The sequence below is a fragment of the Ascaphus truei genome, chromosome 4, assembly GCF_040206685.1.
Source record: "Ascaphus truei isolate aAscTru1 chromosome 4, aAscTru1.hap1, whole genome shotgun sequence".
Taxonomy (NCBI): domain Eukaryota; kingdom Metazoa; phylum Chordata; class Amphibia; order Anura; family Ascaphidae; genus Ascaphus; species Ascaphus truei.
Genome location: NC_134486.1, coordinates 308,189,468 through 308,208,816, shown reverse-complemented (window position 1 = coordinate 308,208,816; position 19,349 = coordinate 308,189,468). Strand labels below are relative to the sequence as shown.

Sequence of the window (19,349 nt, the reverse complement as noted above, 5' to 3'; positions counted from 1 at the left end):
AGGTCATTTGGTCACGCCGAAACAGCCACGACCACTTGTCCCTTTCTGCCCCAGTGATGCAGATTTACCGAAAACGTAGAAACAGAATTTGATGGCAGAGATGAACCACTTGACTCACCCAGTCTGCACATAAAGCCTCAGACCACATTTGATCCTTGGTTTTCTTGGACATTTAGGATTTAGCCTTATGTCTATTCCAAGTATTTTTTTACGTTTCCTGCTGTATTAGCTTCTTCCACCTCTGTTGGTCGGCTACTCCATGAATCCCCAACCCTTTCCGTTAAGAAGTACTGCCTCACATCTCTCAGAGCCGGCCACCCTCCATTATCAGAGTATGACCTCGTGTTCCAGCGTTTCTCTGAAATCTATCCCGTACCTTAATAAAAACCCTTTGTAGCCAAATAATTCAACTGTAAGACCAGCCCTCAACAAATGTGCGTAATCCTCAGTGCAAAGTACTCTTACTGTCCTTGTGTATCTGAAATGACATTAATAACAGTGTAAGCAGAAACTTCCAAGTACTTGTGTTTACTTGCACCTCGGGATCTGTTATGCCGTTTTCTTTCCTTGTATGTTTAGTAGTCGGTGTGCTTGTATTGTAAAGCTCAGTACACACACAATAAAGATGAATCCTGCTTCGCCCATTCCACGTAAGGGTCCCCTTGTTGTTCATTTTCCATATCCCATATCTTCCACACGCAGCCTGCTGAATAACCTCTCTTGCTGGGGTTTGTTACCTTGCATTATTGTTCCCCAGCTCTTACACTGAGTTAATTTAGTCTGCAGGAGCTGCTTCTGCTGCCTTCCACTCGCTTTGAAGAATATGTGAATCTCCTATACGCCTTTCGCCTTCATACTCCTCCAGAGCACCCAGATCGGAAAGACTTAACTGCTGCCATAGGACAGATGAAGCATTACAAGGACTATATAGCACAGGTCAGTCTCTTTTCACGTGGCCTGTGCTCTATTTCAGATAATCCTGTGGGTAACTGTTCTCTCAAATATTTTCATCTGGTTTGATGTACTAAGCTCTTCTTGTAACAAATTGTTCCATCTTAATGTCTCACGGTGTCATTGGCCCATTACACAATCTGCACTTTATCAGGGCTGAGATGGCTTCTAAACGTTTGTACTAGTGCTGAACAACTATTTGAATCCAGTACTTTAGACCATGGATGTGTAAGCTTTTCTCTTTGAGCCCCCCGCCTACTATCCCGACCCCCCCCCCCCCTTACCTTTTCTCTGGCATCGGCGGCATCATTTAACGTCATGAGACATTGCGTTGCCATGGAAACTTGTTGCCATTTGACTCCACTGCGTAATTTGCCGCTGCGTTGTCCTGGCGACGTGTCGCCAGCAGCCTCACATGCTCCCCCCCAAATGTTTGGGGAAGAGAGCGGGGCCTCTGTAAACGCTGCGCCCCCCCCAGAAAATGACACGCCCCCCAGTTTGCGCACCCCTGCTTTAGACTAAGCACTGCAGTCTTACTCTCTTACTCTCATGAGACTTACTCCGTCCTCATAAATAATTTAGAATTTCGGGTATCATTTTACAAGTGAATTCATTTTTAGTTCACACGTCTAATGATAAAGTTCCAGCCTAGAGCATGTTTTTATTTCTATTAACTAGGATGAGACTGTGCGAGGGATACAGAAGGTGATGTGCACTGTAATAGTAGCAGTGGTACCATGTAGTCTCTGCAAGTATTTTTGTGGAGGAATTCAGGGGAACTTGGTTGCAGTATCTATGTTTAGTGGTAAACAAAAACTTCCCACATTGGTTATATTGTTATTAGGAATGGGGGGAGGGGGAGACAGTGCACTTGTTTACTACATTTCTATATTTAAAGCAGAATTACAGTAAGTCCTCGTTTTACGACGTTTCGTTTTACGACGAATGGCTTATCCGACGCTGTCCAATGCATCCCTATGGCCGGTTTTACGACGCCAAAATGGCTTATCCGACGCTCTTACGACGCTTTGCAAAGTTGCAACATTATGTCAATGAGAAAGCTGCAGTCAGGGAAATCATCCAGATCAGTCTGTGTGAAGGTTTTGTGGTGTATTTATGCCTTTCAACATGTCTAACAGTTTTATTATACAGTTCTGGATTCAATAAATTGAATCTTTACATCATAATGTATGTGTGTGCAGCATAATCTTATTGCTCGAGTAAAATATTTTGTGTATTTTAGCATTAAAAATGCCTTCAGGAACGGAACGTTTGATTTAAACTGGGTTCCTATGGGAAAATGTGATTCGCTTTACAACTCTTCGCTATCCGACGCCATTTTGAGAAACACATTGTGTCGGATAACCGAGGACTGCCTGTATTTATTGTCGCTTTCATATAAATTGGTGGTCCTTTGCTTAATCATCTTTCCTACAAACACATTGCTGGATGTACTGTATGAAGAGTGACAAATGAGCAGATGTATTTTTGTAGAAATCTGGGTAACACGAAGCTTCCCTTCAGTGCCGGAGGGTCCTGCTGTGTATACGGACACAAGTAATTGCTGATACCTCTGGCACTGAAGTGCTGGCAGGATACCTTGTATGTAGCATTCCTTCTGCAGGGCTGGCATAGGTTTGTCCATGCTGTTAGACTGTAGGATGGGGAGGTTAGTGGATTCAAGTTAGATTTTGTTTCAAGAGACACTATACTACATTTCCATACTTTCCTCCTTGCATACATCATGGTGAGAGACGAGTACAAAATATTGGGCCATATTTACTAAGGGGTGCTCCGCCATTGGAATGAGTTATAATGTGTCTTCTGGCGCTGGAAAGGTGTCTGATGGGATACAGCCACTTAGTGCATATGGACCATTGTCCTTTAGTGAAGGTGATATTTCCAGCTTCCTGGAGCAGTCACAGAAATATAGGCCAGTGGTTCCTAAAGCTCTCCTCGGGGACCCCCAGCCACAAGACTGTAAGCTCTTCAGGGCAGGGACTCCTTTTCCTGTCTACTTTTATGTATTTTGCGCTTATTCCTATTATGTCACGTGTGTTACTGCTGTAAAGCGCTATGTACATGGATGGCGCTATATATGTGTGTGTGTGTGTGTGTGTGTATTAAGGTTATGGTGGGTAAAAAAAGTGACAAAAACACTCCACAGTAAAGCATATAGCAAATGGAAATATTACTGTATGCTCATTTGCATGTCTTAGGCAGGTCTGCAACCCCGCCTTTCACCATTATCACCCAGCACACAGCACTTCCACTGCAGCAAGGGATTCTGGGAAATGACATGCAAATGAGAACACAGTGCCGCCTTTTGTCTCAAACTCACATTACATGAACAACCCTTAAGCCAATGCATGCTGCTTTAAACACAGCTTTTAAACATGACCTGGGATGGGCAACGGGGTTGCAGACCTGTCTAAGACATGCAAATGAGCATACAGTAATATTTCCATTTGATATATATATATATATATATATATATAGTTGATAGAAGGTCACTGGCACTCCTGTAGGTAATCAGTAGTGGGCTGGTGCATGTCCCATAGAAATAATAAAAGCATACATTACCATGAAGCGGCAAAGAGGCGACAGCACTCGGACAGTTTGAAGCAGTATTATGTATTAAACATATAGCACATATCTCCTGATTACAAAATTTGTCTGCGTCCTTTTAAAGCCTGATCGGACGCCATTACCTTAATCCCCCGGACGAAGCAAATGGTGCGAAACGTACGTCGGGGTTGTGTCTGTTTGCACTCCCCAGGGAACCCCCTATCTTTACTGTGGACCTCTGCTGGAACTTCTTTTGCAATTCATACCACCATAGGATCCCCTTTTGAGGACTTACACACTTTTATTCTTTGGTGACTTGCAAGTATACTCTGCATTTGGTTCACAATTGTGGTTACTAATACATGTCATGCCTTATTTGTGGTGATTGAGTGGTACTGCATTAGCAGTAATAATTACAGCAGTACACAGGTACAGCATATAGCTTTCCAGTAGAGAATCTATCACTGAGTAGGTTTTATTATTGTTTTTCCTGCCCTGCATATACAACAATACCTTGTGCCTAGGTCAGACTCCATGCTGTAGGGGTTCCGTGGGGACTGTTTTAATTTATTTTGTGTAATTCATGTTTTTTCTCTGAATAAATCAATTTACTTATAATCATTGCTTGAGTGCTTTTAGTGGGACCCCTTTTCTTTTTCTCTTTTTTGGTATTCATTTACATTTGTCCCCAGCACTGTTATTAGGCTGTTACACATTTATCAGCATTATTTTACTTTCACTTCAAAAGTGAGTCCGTTGCAGCTTCAAAAGTGAGTCACTTGCTTGCTACATGTTCTCCTGGCTATGATTTCTATGACATTTTGGCATTATCTTAGGGTGAGTTATATGCTTATGATTCCTGGTGCCAATGTGTGTCAATTTCTCACTATGTGGTGAGTTCACTATCCAGGATTATACACCCAATACCTGTTGTCTTCAATCAAGTATTTATCCTGGGGGTCCTTCTACAAGCATTCTTTATTTATTCAATATCATTTTCTGTTATCGGTCTTTAGCACCACGCATTTACATTCTACTTTTGATATAAGCAACTTAGTGTTATTTTTCTAGTTAGTTGCAGGCTTACTTGTGTTGTTACATCCATCCATACATACATACATACATACATACATACAACCACAAGACACTACGTCCAGACTTTAGCGTGTCTGGTTCTGCAGTGCATTGCAGAACAATGTGTTGCAGCTCTTCCCGCACTCGGGGTTAAATAAACATGCTAGGCTATAGTGGCATATGTGTCCCTGCTGCAAAACTGTTGCGTAAATAACACAAGGTTTATCACATAAAAATGAAAATAATGGATTGTTTTCATGTTAAATCGGAGCATTATTGCACCAGTTTTGCAGCTGGAAGACTTTAACAAATGACTGGGTTAGTGGCTCTGCACAGAGGGGCTTCTCATGTTACTAGTAATAAATCAGTGTGATCTTTTCTCACCCTGCGTAATATTTGTAGTTGGATTATTTTACAGCTGAAGACAAGCTTCGAAAAGGACACTGAAATGATAAACATACAGAGAAATATCCAAGGCTGTCCTGTAAGTATCGTCGTATTCCTCCTTCTTCAAGCACGAGGCAACATTTCCTCTGTTGCTAGACTGTTAAAACTCTGACTAAGCCCCTCATTCTCTCCCGTCTCGATTACTGTAACCCCCTGCTTTCTGGCCTTCCTGCATCTCACCTGTCTCCCCTACAATCTATCCTAAACGCTGCTGCCAGAATCACTCTACTCTTTCCTAGATCTGTCTCAGCGTCTCTCCTGCTGAAATCCCTCTCCTGGCTTCTGATCAAATCCCGCATCTCACACTCCATTCTTCTCCTCACTTTTAAAGCTTTACATTCTTCTGCCCCTCCTTACATCTCAGCCCTAATTTCTCGTTATGCACCATCCAGACTCTTGCGTTCTTCTCAAGGATGTTTTCTTTCTACCTCCTTTGTATCTAAAGCCCTCTCCCGCCTTAAACCTTTTTCACTGACTGCCCCACACCTCTGGAATGCCCTTCCCCTCAGTACCCGACTAGCACCTCTCTATCCACCTTTAAGACCCACCTTAAGAGACACTTGCTTAAAGAAGCATATGAATAGCACTGTGGATATTCTGAACACTTGATACATAAAGCTTGGCCCCCTGCAGACGCACTTACCAGAACTCCCTCCTACTGTCTCTGTACGTTCTACCTACCTACCAATTAGACTGTAAGCTCCTCGGAGCAGGGACTCCTCTTCCTTAATGTTACTTTTATGTTTGAAGCACTTATTCCCATGATCTGTTATTTATATTTATTTGATTACCACATGTATTACTACTGTGAAGCGCTATGTACATTAATGGCGCTATATAAATAAAGACATACAATACAACATACAGTCCCAAATAAAAATGATTTATTGTGCCGTTCAGACTTACACTTTCAAAAGTAAAGATAACACTTTATTGTTACTCAAAACTATTTTGATACGTTGAACTGCACTTAAAATATTGCAGTTATTCAGCCTGCTCATTACAACATTAGTTTTGCGGCAATCGGCAGTATCACAGATTGATGAATCAAACCCTTTCAATACTCAATTGCCTATTGGATGTTCCCTAAACCAGTGACTGTATAGAAATGTGCACTCTTGATGGGGAAGTATGGAGATGTTTTAGGGCCTTATCCTATATAGTCCGACACAACCAATTTTGGATGAAAAATGTAACACAACCCGAATGGCCGCATTGACTATATAGAACTACCCCCTTTGGAGTCGAAGACTGAGCCTCTAATTGAGCCACCTGTGCTGAAGCAGGGATATCTGGAAAACCTGACCTGTTGGGGAGGGGGGGGGGGGGGCTTGAGGACTGGAGTTGAGCACCCCTGCTCTAGTCCACAGGATGGAGACAATAAGCAGGAGTAATAATGGCGAGGGAGAGAGGTGGCATCACACAAAGGTCCTAGAGAAAAGAGAAGTCAGCAGAGTTACTGCATGATTCACATCAATAAGATGTTATCTAGCAAACACAGTCGTGACTGGAGAGACAATTTCATGTTTTAAGATTCGTTCTCTCACAATTCAATTGGTCATCATTCATACTTTTCCGAATGTTTGCAGACGGTACGTTTAATGGTGACATCCCACGCTGATGGCCCAAAATACCCCAACCACCCACCTTTTAGTAAACAATATACAGCAAGTGTCTTCCTTAAACTAATCTAACCATGCGAAAAGCAAAGATTTGGCTTATTTTGTTTCCCTACAAATTAACTAGTTATTGCATTTCTAATAGGGGAATGCTTGTCAATCAAGTATTCTGTTTACACGTATGCCGCACTATTCTCTAAGAGAGAGCCAATAAAGACCCAGGAAGGGAGAGCAGGGCCGGGTGTGCAAACTCTTGTTGAACACAGTGACATGAAACAAAGGAGAGGAGCCAGATCAAATGCTCCCATGTTTAAAAATCAACCTTAAAAAAAGAATGTACACATACTTTTAGGTCCGTATCAACATGTTACTGCTACACTTTGGTCCTAGGAGTGATTGCTTCTTTGAAAAACATAAGTGTTATCAATACATCAATCACCTTAATTTAACTAGTACTACAATTTGAGTACATGGTTGGGGCACAATTCACTGCCCCCCACCGTCATCGTTTTTTTTAAGTCTACTCACTGTGCATTTAGGCGCTATTTGAGGTTTTATTAGGTTTAGTGTTTTTTGATGTAATAAAACGTATTTATTTTTATATTACTAGAGGAGTGTGCATCACTAGCTACTCTGTGGTGTGAATACATATTCTGTTTATATTACTAGAGGAGTGTGCATCACTAGCTACTCTGTGGTGTGAATACATATTCTGTTTATATTACTGTGGATAATTATTGCGTGCCATGTTTTTTTGTTGTTGTTGCAGAATTTAGTGGAAGCCAATAGGCATCTCATTCGAGTGCAGGATGTAGCTCTGCTTACCTGTCCCGACCAAGAGATAAGCGCTTCCCTCAGGTAACACTAAATAGGGATCGGATCATTTTCCACGCACGCCAAACGATCAGTCTGTGATAGAAAAGTGACATCACAGGATGTAGCTGCTCTGTCTGCCCCAAACTGTCCTGTACCAAGCCGGAGAAAATAACATGGGCCACTGTGTCCTTGCAGATAATGACACCACTTCTGTTTTGAATAACCCGATCTGACTGACGCAGGTTATCCATATAGTAACAAAGGAGGGAGGGAGTAGGTGGTATGATAACTTTTATTGGACCAACAAGTATTTGAAATGTTACAAACTATCCATATAGGTTTACTGGCTATGCACTTCTTTAACGCAGACTGTGCTGACAAAGCTGTGTAAGGCACTTATAGCGCCGGCGACGGTCTCCGCGCCTCTGCCCTCCCCTTTTATGACGTCAGCCAGCGACGTCACCTAAACTTCAAATACAACTCATTGCAATGGCGACGGCATCAGTTGTGTCGCTGGCTGTATAAACGCAGCCTAATGCAGCAGGCATAAGCTTATAGGGGTCCATGTTAAAATGGATAGTGACACACTGTGCTCATTTGCATGTCATTACCCAGAAACCCTGGCTGCAGTGGAAGCATTGTATACTAAGAGATAATGGGGAACTACAGGGTTCCTGACCTGTCCGAGACATGTGAATATGCTCACAAATGGTATTTTTATTTACGGTTTATCTATAACTATTACAATAAACGTGTTGTAAACGTGACAAGTAATACTTTTAAGGCTTAAAAACCGATACTGCTTCAAAATAGTTTAATGAAACGAATTTTTTTTTTTTTTTGCCATTCCTTCCTTTGTTTGTTTCCACATGTAGAAGTTTGTTAAATGCATTGCTAAACCCGTTAAGGGGTTAAGTTCTTATTGCGTTGTGGGACAGAAAGAATTTTGCCACCAATGTACCCAACGCGAAGATTCAACATTTTTGCCTTTCGTTTACAATATTAGTTAAAGCTACTAAAAAACAAAAAAACAAAAAAATTTTACTTGGTACATTCATTTTAAATCTTTCGTATTGCAAATGTGAGCAAAAATGCCAATATTATCAGATGCCATGATATAGCCAGTAAAAGAGTCACGTAAGCATTAGTGAGCCTCTCCAGCAATTCCCACACCAGCTGCCGACGCAGGCTTCGTTTAGGCTGCAGGGCTGAAGCTTAGTGCCTCATGTTGGCCAATTCAAACATGGCTGTTTCTGTGTGACATTTTGCCATTTTAGCCTGGATAATGGAATACAGCGCAGAGCTTTACACAACACATTACAAATACAAACATACATGAAATCCTTCACAGTCATATTTAAAAGCAAAATACAAACTTGTGTATTGTACTTACAGTATAGAGTGCTGAAAATGTATTCACTGAAACAAATACAATGGATTTTCAGTATGCACAGCTGTGAAGAGCTTACCATACATTGGACAAATTACTATAGAAAAAACATATGTAATCAGTGTTGTTGAGCACATATGGGCTGGAAGGACTTTTAGTACTTTGAAAGCTTTAGTTTATAGCATATATATTACCCAAGTAAATCGTGTGCATTTCTTTGTCTGCGTCAGGATTTATGAGCACATCAGCGACCTCAGCCTTTCCCTCTTCAATGATGCATTGGTGATATCCAGCCGCTTGATCTCTCACGCTGCCTTCCAACGCACCGCAAACACATCATACCAGTTCATGGCCTCGGTTTCCCTTCCCCGCCTCCTTGTGGAAGACATTCCGGATTCTAAATGTATGCTTTATTCAGTACTTAGAGTGGTTATTTACATAGCAATTACATGCGGCTGATGTGATTTTGATCTTATAATTCGTTAACAAACACTGTTTCTAATTGGTGGCACAGAAAAGCAATTGCCGTAATTGACTGGTTGCATTTCTTAGCCATCGAACAGCAGTTTCAAACACCTTGTTTCCATTTGATGACAATCTGCTTTGACCTGAGATTTTCACATTGGTTTCTATGCAGTTATAAAACGTATGATTACGGTTAGAGTCCTGTCATGCCATGTATAATGAATGAACACAATCTTCTCACAATGGACCTAAATGTGATAAACATTACATAACACTTCTGATTATCTTTAGATCAGACTGGATGCTGTATAAATAACAGAATGATTATGCTTAACGACATTTCAGAAAGTGTAAAAACTACATATACATTTATTTCTTCTCGGGGATAGTACGTTTGTCTCCAACAACCAGATAAATAGGAGTGTGTGGGGAAGGCAGTACAGCATATTCTTGATGGAGGAATATTAAAGGCATAACCACCCTTGGTTATAATAAATTGCTTGGGGTGACCTGGAGTGTTTAACATTCGTGGCTTTGCCAGACCCACCTTTGCTAACGAACGCAGTATTCAGGTCATCAGATAGGGAGCTGAAATGGTTGGTGTGGATATAAAAGCCTTACCTTGAATACAGGTTGGACATAAAGCACACGTGCCTAACAAAGTGTTCCTCAAGCAGGGCGCCAGGGCACCCATGGGTGTCTCAGATTAACTTTAAAAGGGGGGGGACGACTAATTGTGGGCTTTTAGGGAGTCAACCCCAATGCTGCAATGTTTTTTCTGATTTATAATTTTTTTTTTGCAGATGAAAGAATTTGCAATACATTTAAAATAGCAAAACCCCTGAATTTCACAATGCCATTTACCAACGTATAATTACATTTAAAAATAGTAATTTACAATGGACTGTAATTGTAAGTGACATTATATTGTAATTATACTTATTTTCAGTTTCCAACCAGTGTTGTTGAAACTTCAATAAATTTGACAATTGATAGAATGGAGTACCCCAGCAGTTGAATAATCCCTGGAGCGGGGAGTGGAGAAACACTGCTTTCACATTAAGCTAAATACAATGCTGTGTTATGGTGTGTTGAACTTTTTTATTTGCTTGTCTACAGATGTGAAGAACGCTTTCATTTTACAAGGCCCAAAGCGTCAATGGATTTGTTCCACAGTCAGTGAAGAGGAGAAATTCACATGGCTTTCGGCGTCTCAAAGTGCCGTAAGCGCAAGTATTGAGAACAGAACGTGTAGATAATGTAGTGGCTCGATGTAGTTTTGAAAAATTGCGCCGCTTTTAACTTTCAGCTTCTATTTATATTTTCCAGAATGTATTTCAATGAGCATTTATATTGTATAATCCATTCAGAATTTTTAAAAATCAGGCTGCATTAATATTTAAATAGAGACCTGGTTTTGCTCAGCCAATATCTGGTGGTATATGAATCAGATCACCAACATCTGATTAAGATTGGGAGACAAGCTGTACAAGGTTTTAATGACCTATAAATGATAGGTTTGTTTCCTCACTGCTTATGGCATATCTTCCATTAGCAGTTTAACAGTGCCATTACTGTCAGAGAAGAATACAATGCCAATGGTAAACTTGTCTGAAAGGTCTTTGTTCCTTTAGTAAATCACAAATCTAATACCAGAGGTAGCTAAACCAGCGTTAGTCAGTTGTAAAGGCTTCTTAGGCCGTGCTTAGTGTGCGTGACGGATAACGGCACCGTCGCCGCTAGCGAAAGTTGTAATTCGCTTTCCGGCGACTAGGTCTTTGATTGGTTCAGAGGCTGTCACGTGGCGATAGCCTCTGAAAAATCAAATGACTGGCTTCAGAAATTCGCGCCGCCAGTGTCGCGCTTACTATAAGCGCACGCGACGGCGGCAATACATTTGTTTTGCCGCGGCATCGCGTCGCCGGCACTATAAGCACAGCCTTACGTTAAAGTATTTACCAATGAATGACATGTAGCACATACTGTAAATGGAGGCTGCAACAGCAATTTAATAGAAATTTGAGAAATACACATCTATTACAGCACAATGAATTTGTGTAGTTACAATGATTGGTTAATCAATAAAGAAACAAACAGTATTTCAACCAATTTTCACTGGGTTTATTCAGTGAACTGATATTTGTAATGCCAAATACACCCAAAAACAGAAGGTAGACTAAGATTTTTAAAACGAGTTGGGTGGGTGTGGCCATGATAGGGGGCATGGCCATGTTGCACATTTTGTGATCCGCTTACCATCGTGTGTGTGTGTCCGTCCAGCTTTGAGGGCTGAGCATGGTTATGTATAAACAGCGCAGCACCCAGTCAGAGCCCTCACACAGGGTGAGACCACAAACTCTCACCCGAAAAAAAGAAACCAGCCAGTCACAAGCAGCTGCTGTGAGACTTGAGTCACAAAGCCCAGGGAGGGAGGAAGCGGGTGGGGAGTGAGTAATTCACATCCAAAGATCACTCTTCGGAAAGCAGCTTCACTGACATGTATTGCAGCCAATGTATATTGTGCTGAAAGTATCCGGGCAGCAAACCTTTCACCTAAACCGCTGAGAACTTTGAGGGAGGATCCACCCCCCCTGCCGGCGATCTCCCTGCCACACGTCGCGGCACGGGAACACAATATAGTTGTATCCCCTGCCGGCTGAGGCGTCCCAGTATGCAGTGAGCCAGGAAGCGAGGAGTCACTGGGAACAGCTAGGGAGGGGGTAAGGGGCTGGTGCCGACTGCAGAGGGGGGTCTAGCCTAAGGCAGTTAACACAGGATGAGGTACGATACCTGCTTCAGTGGTAGATTAATCCCAGCAATAAGCTTATAAATCAGAGTGCTTTTGATGATATACCAGCTGGCATTAGCCACAATTACAGTATTCTATGGATCCTGCAGCCAAAATTGTAATCTTGAAGTCAATCTATAATTAGGCCGTTCTCCTGAGTTTTACTATGTTAAATTGTAGCAAAACAAGTGATCAGAAGAATCTTCTGATCACTTATGTTAAATTGTAGATACAAATTGTGATTTTCAAATAAACTTTAATTACGTCTTTTGTAACCTCAACTACTTTCAACACATTTGTAGTCTTTGGTGTCATTTTACAGACAGTGAATTAAAGATAACTAGTTTTGCAAGTGAGCAAAATCTGCATTAGTCTGCTTTGTATGCAGTGTGTTTCTTTCATACGGTTATGGTAGTATCACGTATTGACAACTGAAGAATTCACTTTTAATAGTATTGCTTTTCAATTAGTTTAATATTTTATGCTTTTGAAAGTTAGTTGAGAACTTTTAGGAACATACAAAAGTGTACTTAAGTTGTTACCAGGTTTTGCAAAGGATGATGACATTTGTCTGATATTTTGTCATATTGGAGGGAAGAAAACAAGTCAAAAAGTTAAAATATTGTGCTGTTTTATTGGTGTAAAAATCACACAATTGCTAGTTCTGATACTGCGGAGATACATCCATGCACTTTAACATCTATGATCCCACAGCCAGAATAAGCTATTAAATACAATAATTGCCGTTAGTCAGCTTTCAATGCAAATTTACATATGAGATCAAAAGGTGTGTATCATACAATATAGAACAAAACCCTAGTACAGTACATCAACCTGAATAGCAGGATACACTCAGGGAGATCTTTGCTATTAGTAAAGCCCGTCTATATGTCAGAGTAAGGCCTGCAGGCAAGGTGGAAAGGAACCCAGAAATCTTAAGGAACAAACAGTTTGGGGAAGGATTGAATTGTCTGTGGAAGTTTAGATGGGTAATAATGCGCAAACCCAGTTATATTAAAATGGCATGAGAGACTAGTTATTAAAAAAATGGCAAGTATCCGAGACGTGCAAATACAGGAGAGGTTTGAAAAGTGTGACTGCAATTAGTATTGTAACAGGTTTGTCTTAGTAGTGACTGGATTATAACTTTTATACATTTCATTTTCTTGCTTTCAATTGGTCATGAAGCTACATTGCTTAGTAGGGACTGTTCCAGAGTCAATATACAGCATTAAAACAAAGAACTGTAGTAGTCCAAGGCTGTCCCACTAAAGGGCTGAATAAAGACCGGCAGCACACTGATTGTAGCAGACATCTTAACTGAATGCACGGAGAGAAATATCACTGTAGTGGTGGCAAACTCTTAATATTTCCCTTGGCTAGTGAAGGTATTTCAATTGCATTGTAACATTAGTATGATTGTCTGGCTATTAATGCTTCGGGGGAAAAAATAAAATATATATGTATATATTTCTGTGCACAATGTCCGATATATCAATATGTATAGTGTCAAGCTTTTTGTTTCATTCACCGTTAGTGGACAGAGACCGATTTATATTGTTAGTACGGTGTAATGGGAAGGGGGGAAAAAAAAAAAGGGAGGGATGGACACATGAATCTACTTTTTTATACATAATGGCTAAGGAGGACTTTTCTTTAAACTGTAGGAAAAACTCATGTAGGTAATATGGCAGATGCACTGGACATGAGCCACATAATGGTAATGCTGAATGGAGCACATAGCGTTGGAAGTCTGGGTCAGTTTGACGTTACAAACGTGTTCACAGTAAGCGGCTGTTGGCTTAAAGATGAGAAAATGGTCGAAGCTGCTCCAGTTGAACTTCCAAAGAAATTCTCTCTTCAAGAACATCCTAAAACAAAGATAAATATATGAAGACAATATTGACCTGTTGTACATCAAGCTCTCTAAGGCACAACCTCTCACTGGCACAAGAAGGTGAAATGGGGGGGGGGGGGGTTGGGGGTAAGGAGGGGGGTTGGGCGGGGGAGGGAAAGGGCTCCCAAACCATATTAAATATATTCCACAATAATTGGTTACAGTATTATTCCAAAAGTGCTCCTTCAAAGGAGAAGTTGCATATTTGAAAGAAAGTACCAGGAGATGCAGAAAGACCATATGTTCAGTAATTAATTTCAAATGTACTTTAGCCCCTCATATTTCCACTAATAGAAAATATTGTGGTCTTGCCCTAAAATTTAACCACTATGGAGGGAAGTGTTTGCCTTGATATATAGGATCCTGGGGATCAATGTTCCCCATGATCCATTGTATACATTACTAGGGAAACCAATGGACAACCAAAATAAAAAGGAAGCCAACATTTCCCAAATTTTAAATGCCACTAGGTGCATTATCACCAATAAATGTAAGCAATCTCCCCCTCCTCTACACCAAATAAACAATAACATTTGGCACAGTGCATATATGGAAAGTGTGTGCCGAGCACGCACATTTTAAGTTAAACTTTTGTCTTTTGTCCCCGTTGTCACAGAAATTGTGTTTGTGATGGTGCTGTTTATTAAAAATCAAAACACTGATAAAACACAAAGAAGTTTCACTTAGAACGCACGTGCTCTGCACCCCCCGTGTTAGCTATTTGCACATCTACATTTATACTAACTGAATTCCGTGTGGGCCGGTGACTGGGTGGATGACTGTATAGAGGGGGCCGAGATTGGAAGGGGTCCAGGTGGCAGATTATGGAATTTGCGGCCAACTTCTGGGGCCCTACACATCCACGCGGTGCAAGCCGCACCTGGGCATGCTCGCCCTATTGGGTTCTGCGCATGTGCGCCGCGGCTCACAACCTCTACACATACGTATAGTGTTAACCTCGGTGCGGCCTGGAATGGTGGTTTTTGCGCATGCACCACAGCGCGCCCATTAGGAGCGTGACGTCACCCATGTTCCGGTTTTTCATTACAAGGTAAGGATTTTTTCCCATGAAAACGGTAGGTGCCAGCAAAGAAGTTTCACTTCACAAACTCTGCCTATCTAAATGGCTCCACCTCTCAATTCTCAGCGACCTGGGCCCCTTGGTTCCGACATGCGGGTATATCTCCATATTTCGATTAGAATCTTTTGAACGTAGTCATTTATGCTGTATCAAAACGGATGTTCAATATATTGTATATGTACAAATGCTGTATCCTTCCCTCTTCCCACAATTCCACCCCCCCAATTGTGATTTTACCAGATTATATGTATCAATGTATCCCCTTCCTTACATTTTGAAAAATTATCAATAAAAACATAACCAAAAAAAAAAAACACATACAAAAAAAATCTGAGTGGCTGCCCCTTGAGAGTAAGGATCTGTGTAATTTTATTGTAGATTTCATTCTGTATAACGTGTGTGTAAACATTCAGCACTTAAACATCAAGTTTTAAAAGAGGCATTGCCTTAGCATAAATTCTGAACCAGGAAAAGCAGCGACCAGTGTGGGGAAATCAGAACAAACAACACAAATCATACATACAAGGTCACCCAGCAACACATGCAAATCCTACAAGATCGGGATTCAAAAAATTATTCACCTTTAACTGTTGCTGTAATTCACTGTTTAACCGGGCAAGGACTGTGTTTGTTTCTTTGTTGCGCCTAATTGAAGCCTGAATTGCTTTCTTGTCTTTTCCAGCCGATCTGAAGAGAAAGATCATTCGAGACGTTATGTTGTGAAATCATTATCATGGGTCACAGTCATTAGATAAAACAATAATGTAAATAGCCACCATTTTGTACCCATGTCATATCAAAATCTTTTTTCTATTACTTTATGGAATGAATATGGGTCTTCTTTAATTGTAGTTTTTAGTCTAGACCAGGTATTTATATATATTTAGACTACAAAATGGTCATTTAATTTGTGACTTTAAAGGACTTATAGAATGCATATTCAGCATTACATTTACAATGCATTATTTGTTTTATAGCTATAGAACTTCAACAGCGTGATCTATACATAAACTTGAAAACTTATTTCCCCATGTTGATCATCCTATTTTTTTATGACATTTTGCCATATGCCCATCCTGCATACATTCCTTGTCCAACTTGCTAGTTAACATTCAGTTATTAGCTCATCGTGCATTATTCCAGATTAGTATACAGCAGTACCGAGGAATAGATGGCTGACAGGCAAGGACAGTAGTTCCAATGCTTGGCTTCTGATTGTGCTCCTCCACTTCTGGTCTCAATTCATCTTCAGATTTTAACCGCCTGCGAACAGGCTTAGGAGGAGGAGCAAGAGGGGTGCTGACTTTTCCCTGAGGAACATGCAGAGAGCATAACAAAAAAGAAAGTCACTAAAAAACAAAACTTCCAGATTTTTTGAGGTTAAGACTTTTACCATGCGCTCCGCTCATCGGCTAATAAAAAGAAGTGGGCCCATTCATTCCTCTTGCCAACTACAACCTGCCTTCCCCACTTTATAAATAAAATAAAAGGGCTAAACCTATATAAAAGAGGATTTATAGATGTTGCTAGAGATTTCTACAGAACAGCAGAGTTGTTGTTGAAATGTTTTTAAGAGTCTGGTAATCCATATTTTTTTTTGTTAAAGACAAACATTGCTTTGTGTAGTAAGATTTAGGTATCACAGTGCATATGTAGTTATTAAACCAGCGATCAAGGCAAATATTTCCCACTGTTTTCACACAAGTCATTCTTGAAACAATGATGGCTTAGTAGCAGAGGAACAGGGGAAAAAGTTTGAGTTGGGTTGCTTGTGTGGAGAACAAACAAACAAAAAAGTTTCCATGAGACGTCATCCTGCCTTTGGGTAAAACTATGGACCTCCCTGGCATTATAAGGTAATGTATAAACCAACACCTCAAAACAAACAAAAAGTGTACATAATGTAAAAAGTAAATAATAATTTGATGTACGTGCTGCCCTTTGCAGGGAAAAAATAAAATACATATTTGTTTTTACAGGATTGGCAGGGACAGTGGCGACCGTCTTGTCTTCAACACGTCCATTTATCTTGGCACCTCGAACAGCATCAGAGGATGGTTTCTCAGCCTAGATAGAAACACATTTCATTTGTAGCATTAGTGTAGCTGAAATCATTACACTATTATCAGGGTTATGAGGTGGAAAAGTAAAAAAAAAAAAAAAAAAAAAAAGTGTATCCATTTTTATATAGCCATTTGTGACCGTGGCATAAAGGCTAATAATTGTTAACAACTGCTCTGAGGAGCATGCAACAGCCCACATGCAGTTAGGAAAACGGTATGCTCACCATCATTATTCATATGGGATTTTCCTTTTTCCACATACAAAGTAACGCGCACCAAATGGGCATTGTAGTATTATAGATAGTGATGTACCCCAATATGTAATACTGGCAAAAAAAACTATTATTCCTTGGCTCATATTATTTTGGCTCCCGCAGACATTTAATCGTCGTTTAAATATTTATTTTACGACCAATATGTACATGGGAACTTGGTTGTTTTTAAAAATAACAAAAGCACTTCTGGGCAGTATTTTTGTTTAATGATTATGTCATTGTTTATAAAGAACCTATTGTTCACTTAAACTTTTTAAGCCAGTTACCCATTTTCAAGCCACAGAGTTAAAAGGGTCTGCCCTGCATTACGGAAATATACAAGGAGTATATATTAGCAGGCTATAAAAAAGGGATTATAGACCACTAACACTCAAGCGGATCAAACGTTAGAAAACCTTTTTCTGTTTGAATGTGTATCCTAAAACACACAGATTCCCAACAAGCTCTGAGAAACCCCAACCATTACCACATAATATATATATATATATATATATATATCTACTATATATTTCTGAAAGCACTGTATGTTTGTCTGCATAGCCTCTGTCCCTCAGGCCAACCTCTGTCCCTCAGGCCAATGAGATTGCTCCCTTGGGCCGGCCGCCCGCCCCCGCCCCCGCACACCTCTCATTGGCCTGAGGCGGAGTGACGGCCCAAAGGAGAGACACACACACACACACACTCCCCCTCTGTCCCGTCCCCCCACCACATGCGCCGCCATGCACCGGCTCCGGACGGAGGGGAAGCGCGGCCCTCCTACCCCAGCCGCCAACGTTCCCTTACCTCCCCGGCGCTATGTCCCCCTCCTCCCGCCCAGGTAAGTCACACCACTGCGCGTCCCACCTCAGCTTATGGCGCCAGTGACTCACCTATTTCAGCCGCGCAGCCTCGCGCCTCAGGCCCCAGGCCCACACGGGAACACACAGGCCCCAGGCCCACACAGGGCGCTTCCTGACGCCGCCTGCACGCACCTCAGTCAGCCGGGCGGCACATCGGTGGACCAAGCGATCGCCCGGGGTGGGGGGGGTTTGAGCGCGTCGGGGGGAACGGGCGAGCCCCGAGTCACGGGGGAGCGAGCCCCGAGTCACGGGGGGGCGAAGAGCGAGCCCCGAGTCACGGGGGGGTGAAGAGCAAGCCCCGAGTCATCGGGGAACCAAGAAGGGGGAGCGGTCAGCCGCCGAGCCAGCGGGGGGACCGACGCCCGGACGGGGGGCATGCGGATACATACATTATGACAATACATATGCCCCCTGCTCTCCACCCCCTTTCCCCCCTCCCCCACTCCTTTCCCCACTCCTTTCCCCACTCCCCTTTCCCCCCCCCACTCCCCTTCCCCTCCCCTTTCACCTTCCCCACCCCTCCCCTCCTCTCTGCTCCCCTTTCCCCCCCCTCATCGTATTACATTTTATTCCATCTTTCTTTTCAACATTATTATCCAACCTTTACAAGAAATAGTCACGTATTGTTCCACCATTTATACATAATACTACCTATTACGCACTTACATCCCAGGCAACGCCGGGTCTCTCAGCTAGTATATGCATATAAGTGTCAAAAAGAGTGCTAGTGGGCGTGGCTAAATGTATACAACAACAAAAATGCCCAAAGCTACTTCCAATGGGACAAAAATACACAGTGCAATACCTATATATCTCTTGTAAAAAGGGTACTTCAGGTTTACCCTTTGGCCAAAGCGTCTTAAGCCTGCTGCCACTTACAAGGCATGACCGAAGCAGGATCTAACACTCACCTGGGTAAAACGCCCACTAGCACTCCTTTTGACACTTATATGCATATATATATATATATATATATATATATATATATATATATATTATGTGGTAACGGTTGGGGTTTCTCAGAGCTTGAGTGGCAACAGGCTTTGGCCAAAGGGTTAAACTAAATGACCCTTTTT

At 41.6% G+C, this 19,349-nt stretch overlaps 2 protein-coding genes across 7 annotated transcripts in view; one reads left to right on the top strand and one right to left on the bottom strand.

The window, feature by feature from the left end:
- ECT2L (epithelial cell transforming 2 like) overlaps nt 1-13,554 on the top strand; it is a 76,149-nt gene extending 62,595 nt beyond the window's left edge. For both annotated transcript variants that reach the window (XM_075597794.1, XM_075597795.1), the window contains exons 20-24: nt 780-936; nt 5,012-5,077; nt 7,429-7,517; nt 9,096-9,268; nt 10,450-13,554. In XM_075597794.1, coding sequence (XP_075453909.1) covers nt 780-936; nt 5,012-5,077; nt 7,429-7,517; nt 9,096-9,268; nt 10,450-10,589 — 625 coding nt within the window. In that variant the 3' untranslated portion in view covers nt 10,590-13,554. The remainder of the gene's footprint in view (nt 1-779; nt 937-5,011; nt 5,078-7,428; nt 7,518-9,095; nt 9,269-10,449) is intronic.
- The window catches only part of REPS1 (RALBP1 associated Eps domain containing 1), a 47,048-nt gene continuing 40,431 nt past the window's right edge, over nt 12,733-19,349 (bottom strand). For all 5 annotated transcript variants that reach the window (XM_075597797.1, XM_075597798.1, XM_075597796.1 and 2 more), the window contains 4 exons: nt 17,074-17,163; nt 16,258-16,406; nt 15,678-15,783; nt 12,733-13,989 (listed from right to left, as the gene is read on the bottom strand). In XM_075597797.1, coding sequence (XP_075453912.1) covers nt 13,921-13,989; nt 15,678-15,783; nt 16,258-16,406; nt 17,074-17,163 — 414 coding nt within the window. In that variant the 3' untranslated portion in view covers nt 12,733-13,920. The remainder of the gene's footprint in view (nt 13,990-15,677; nt 15,784-16,257; nt 16,407-17,073; nt 17,164-19,349) is intronic.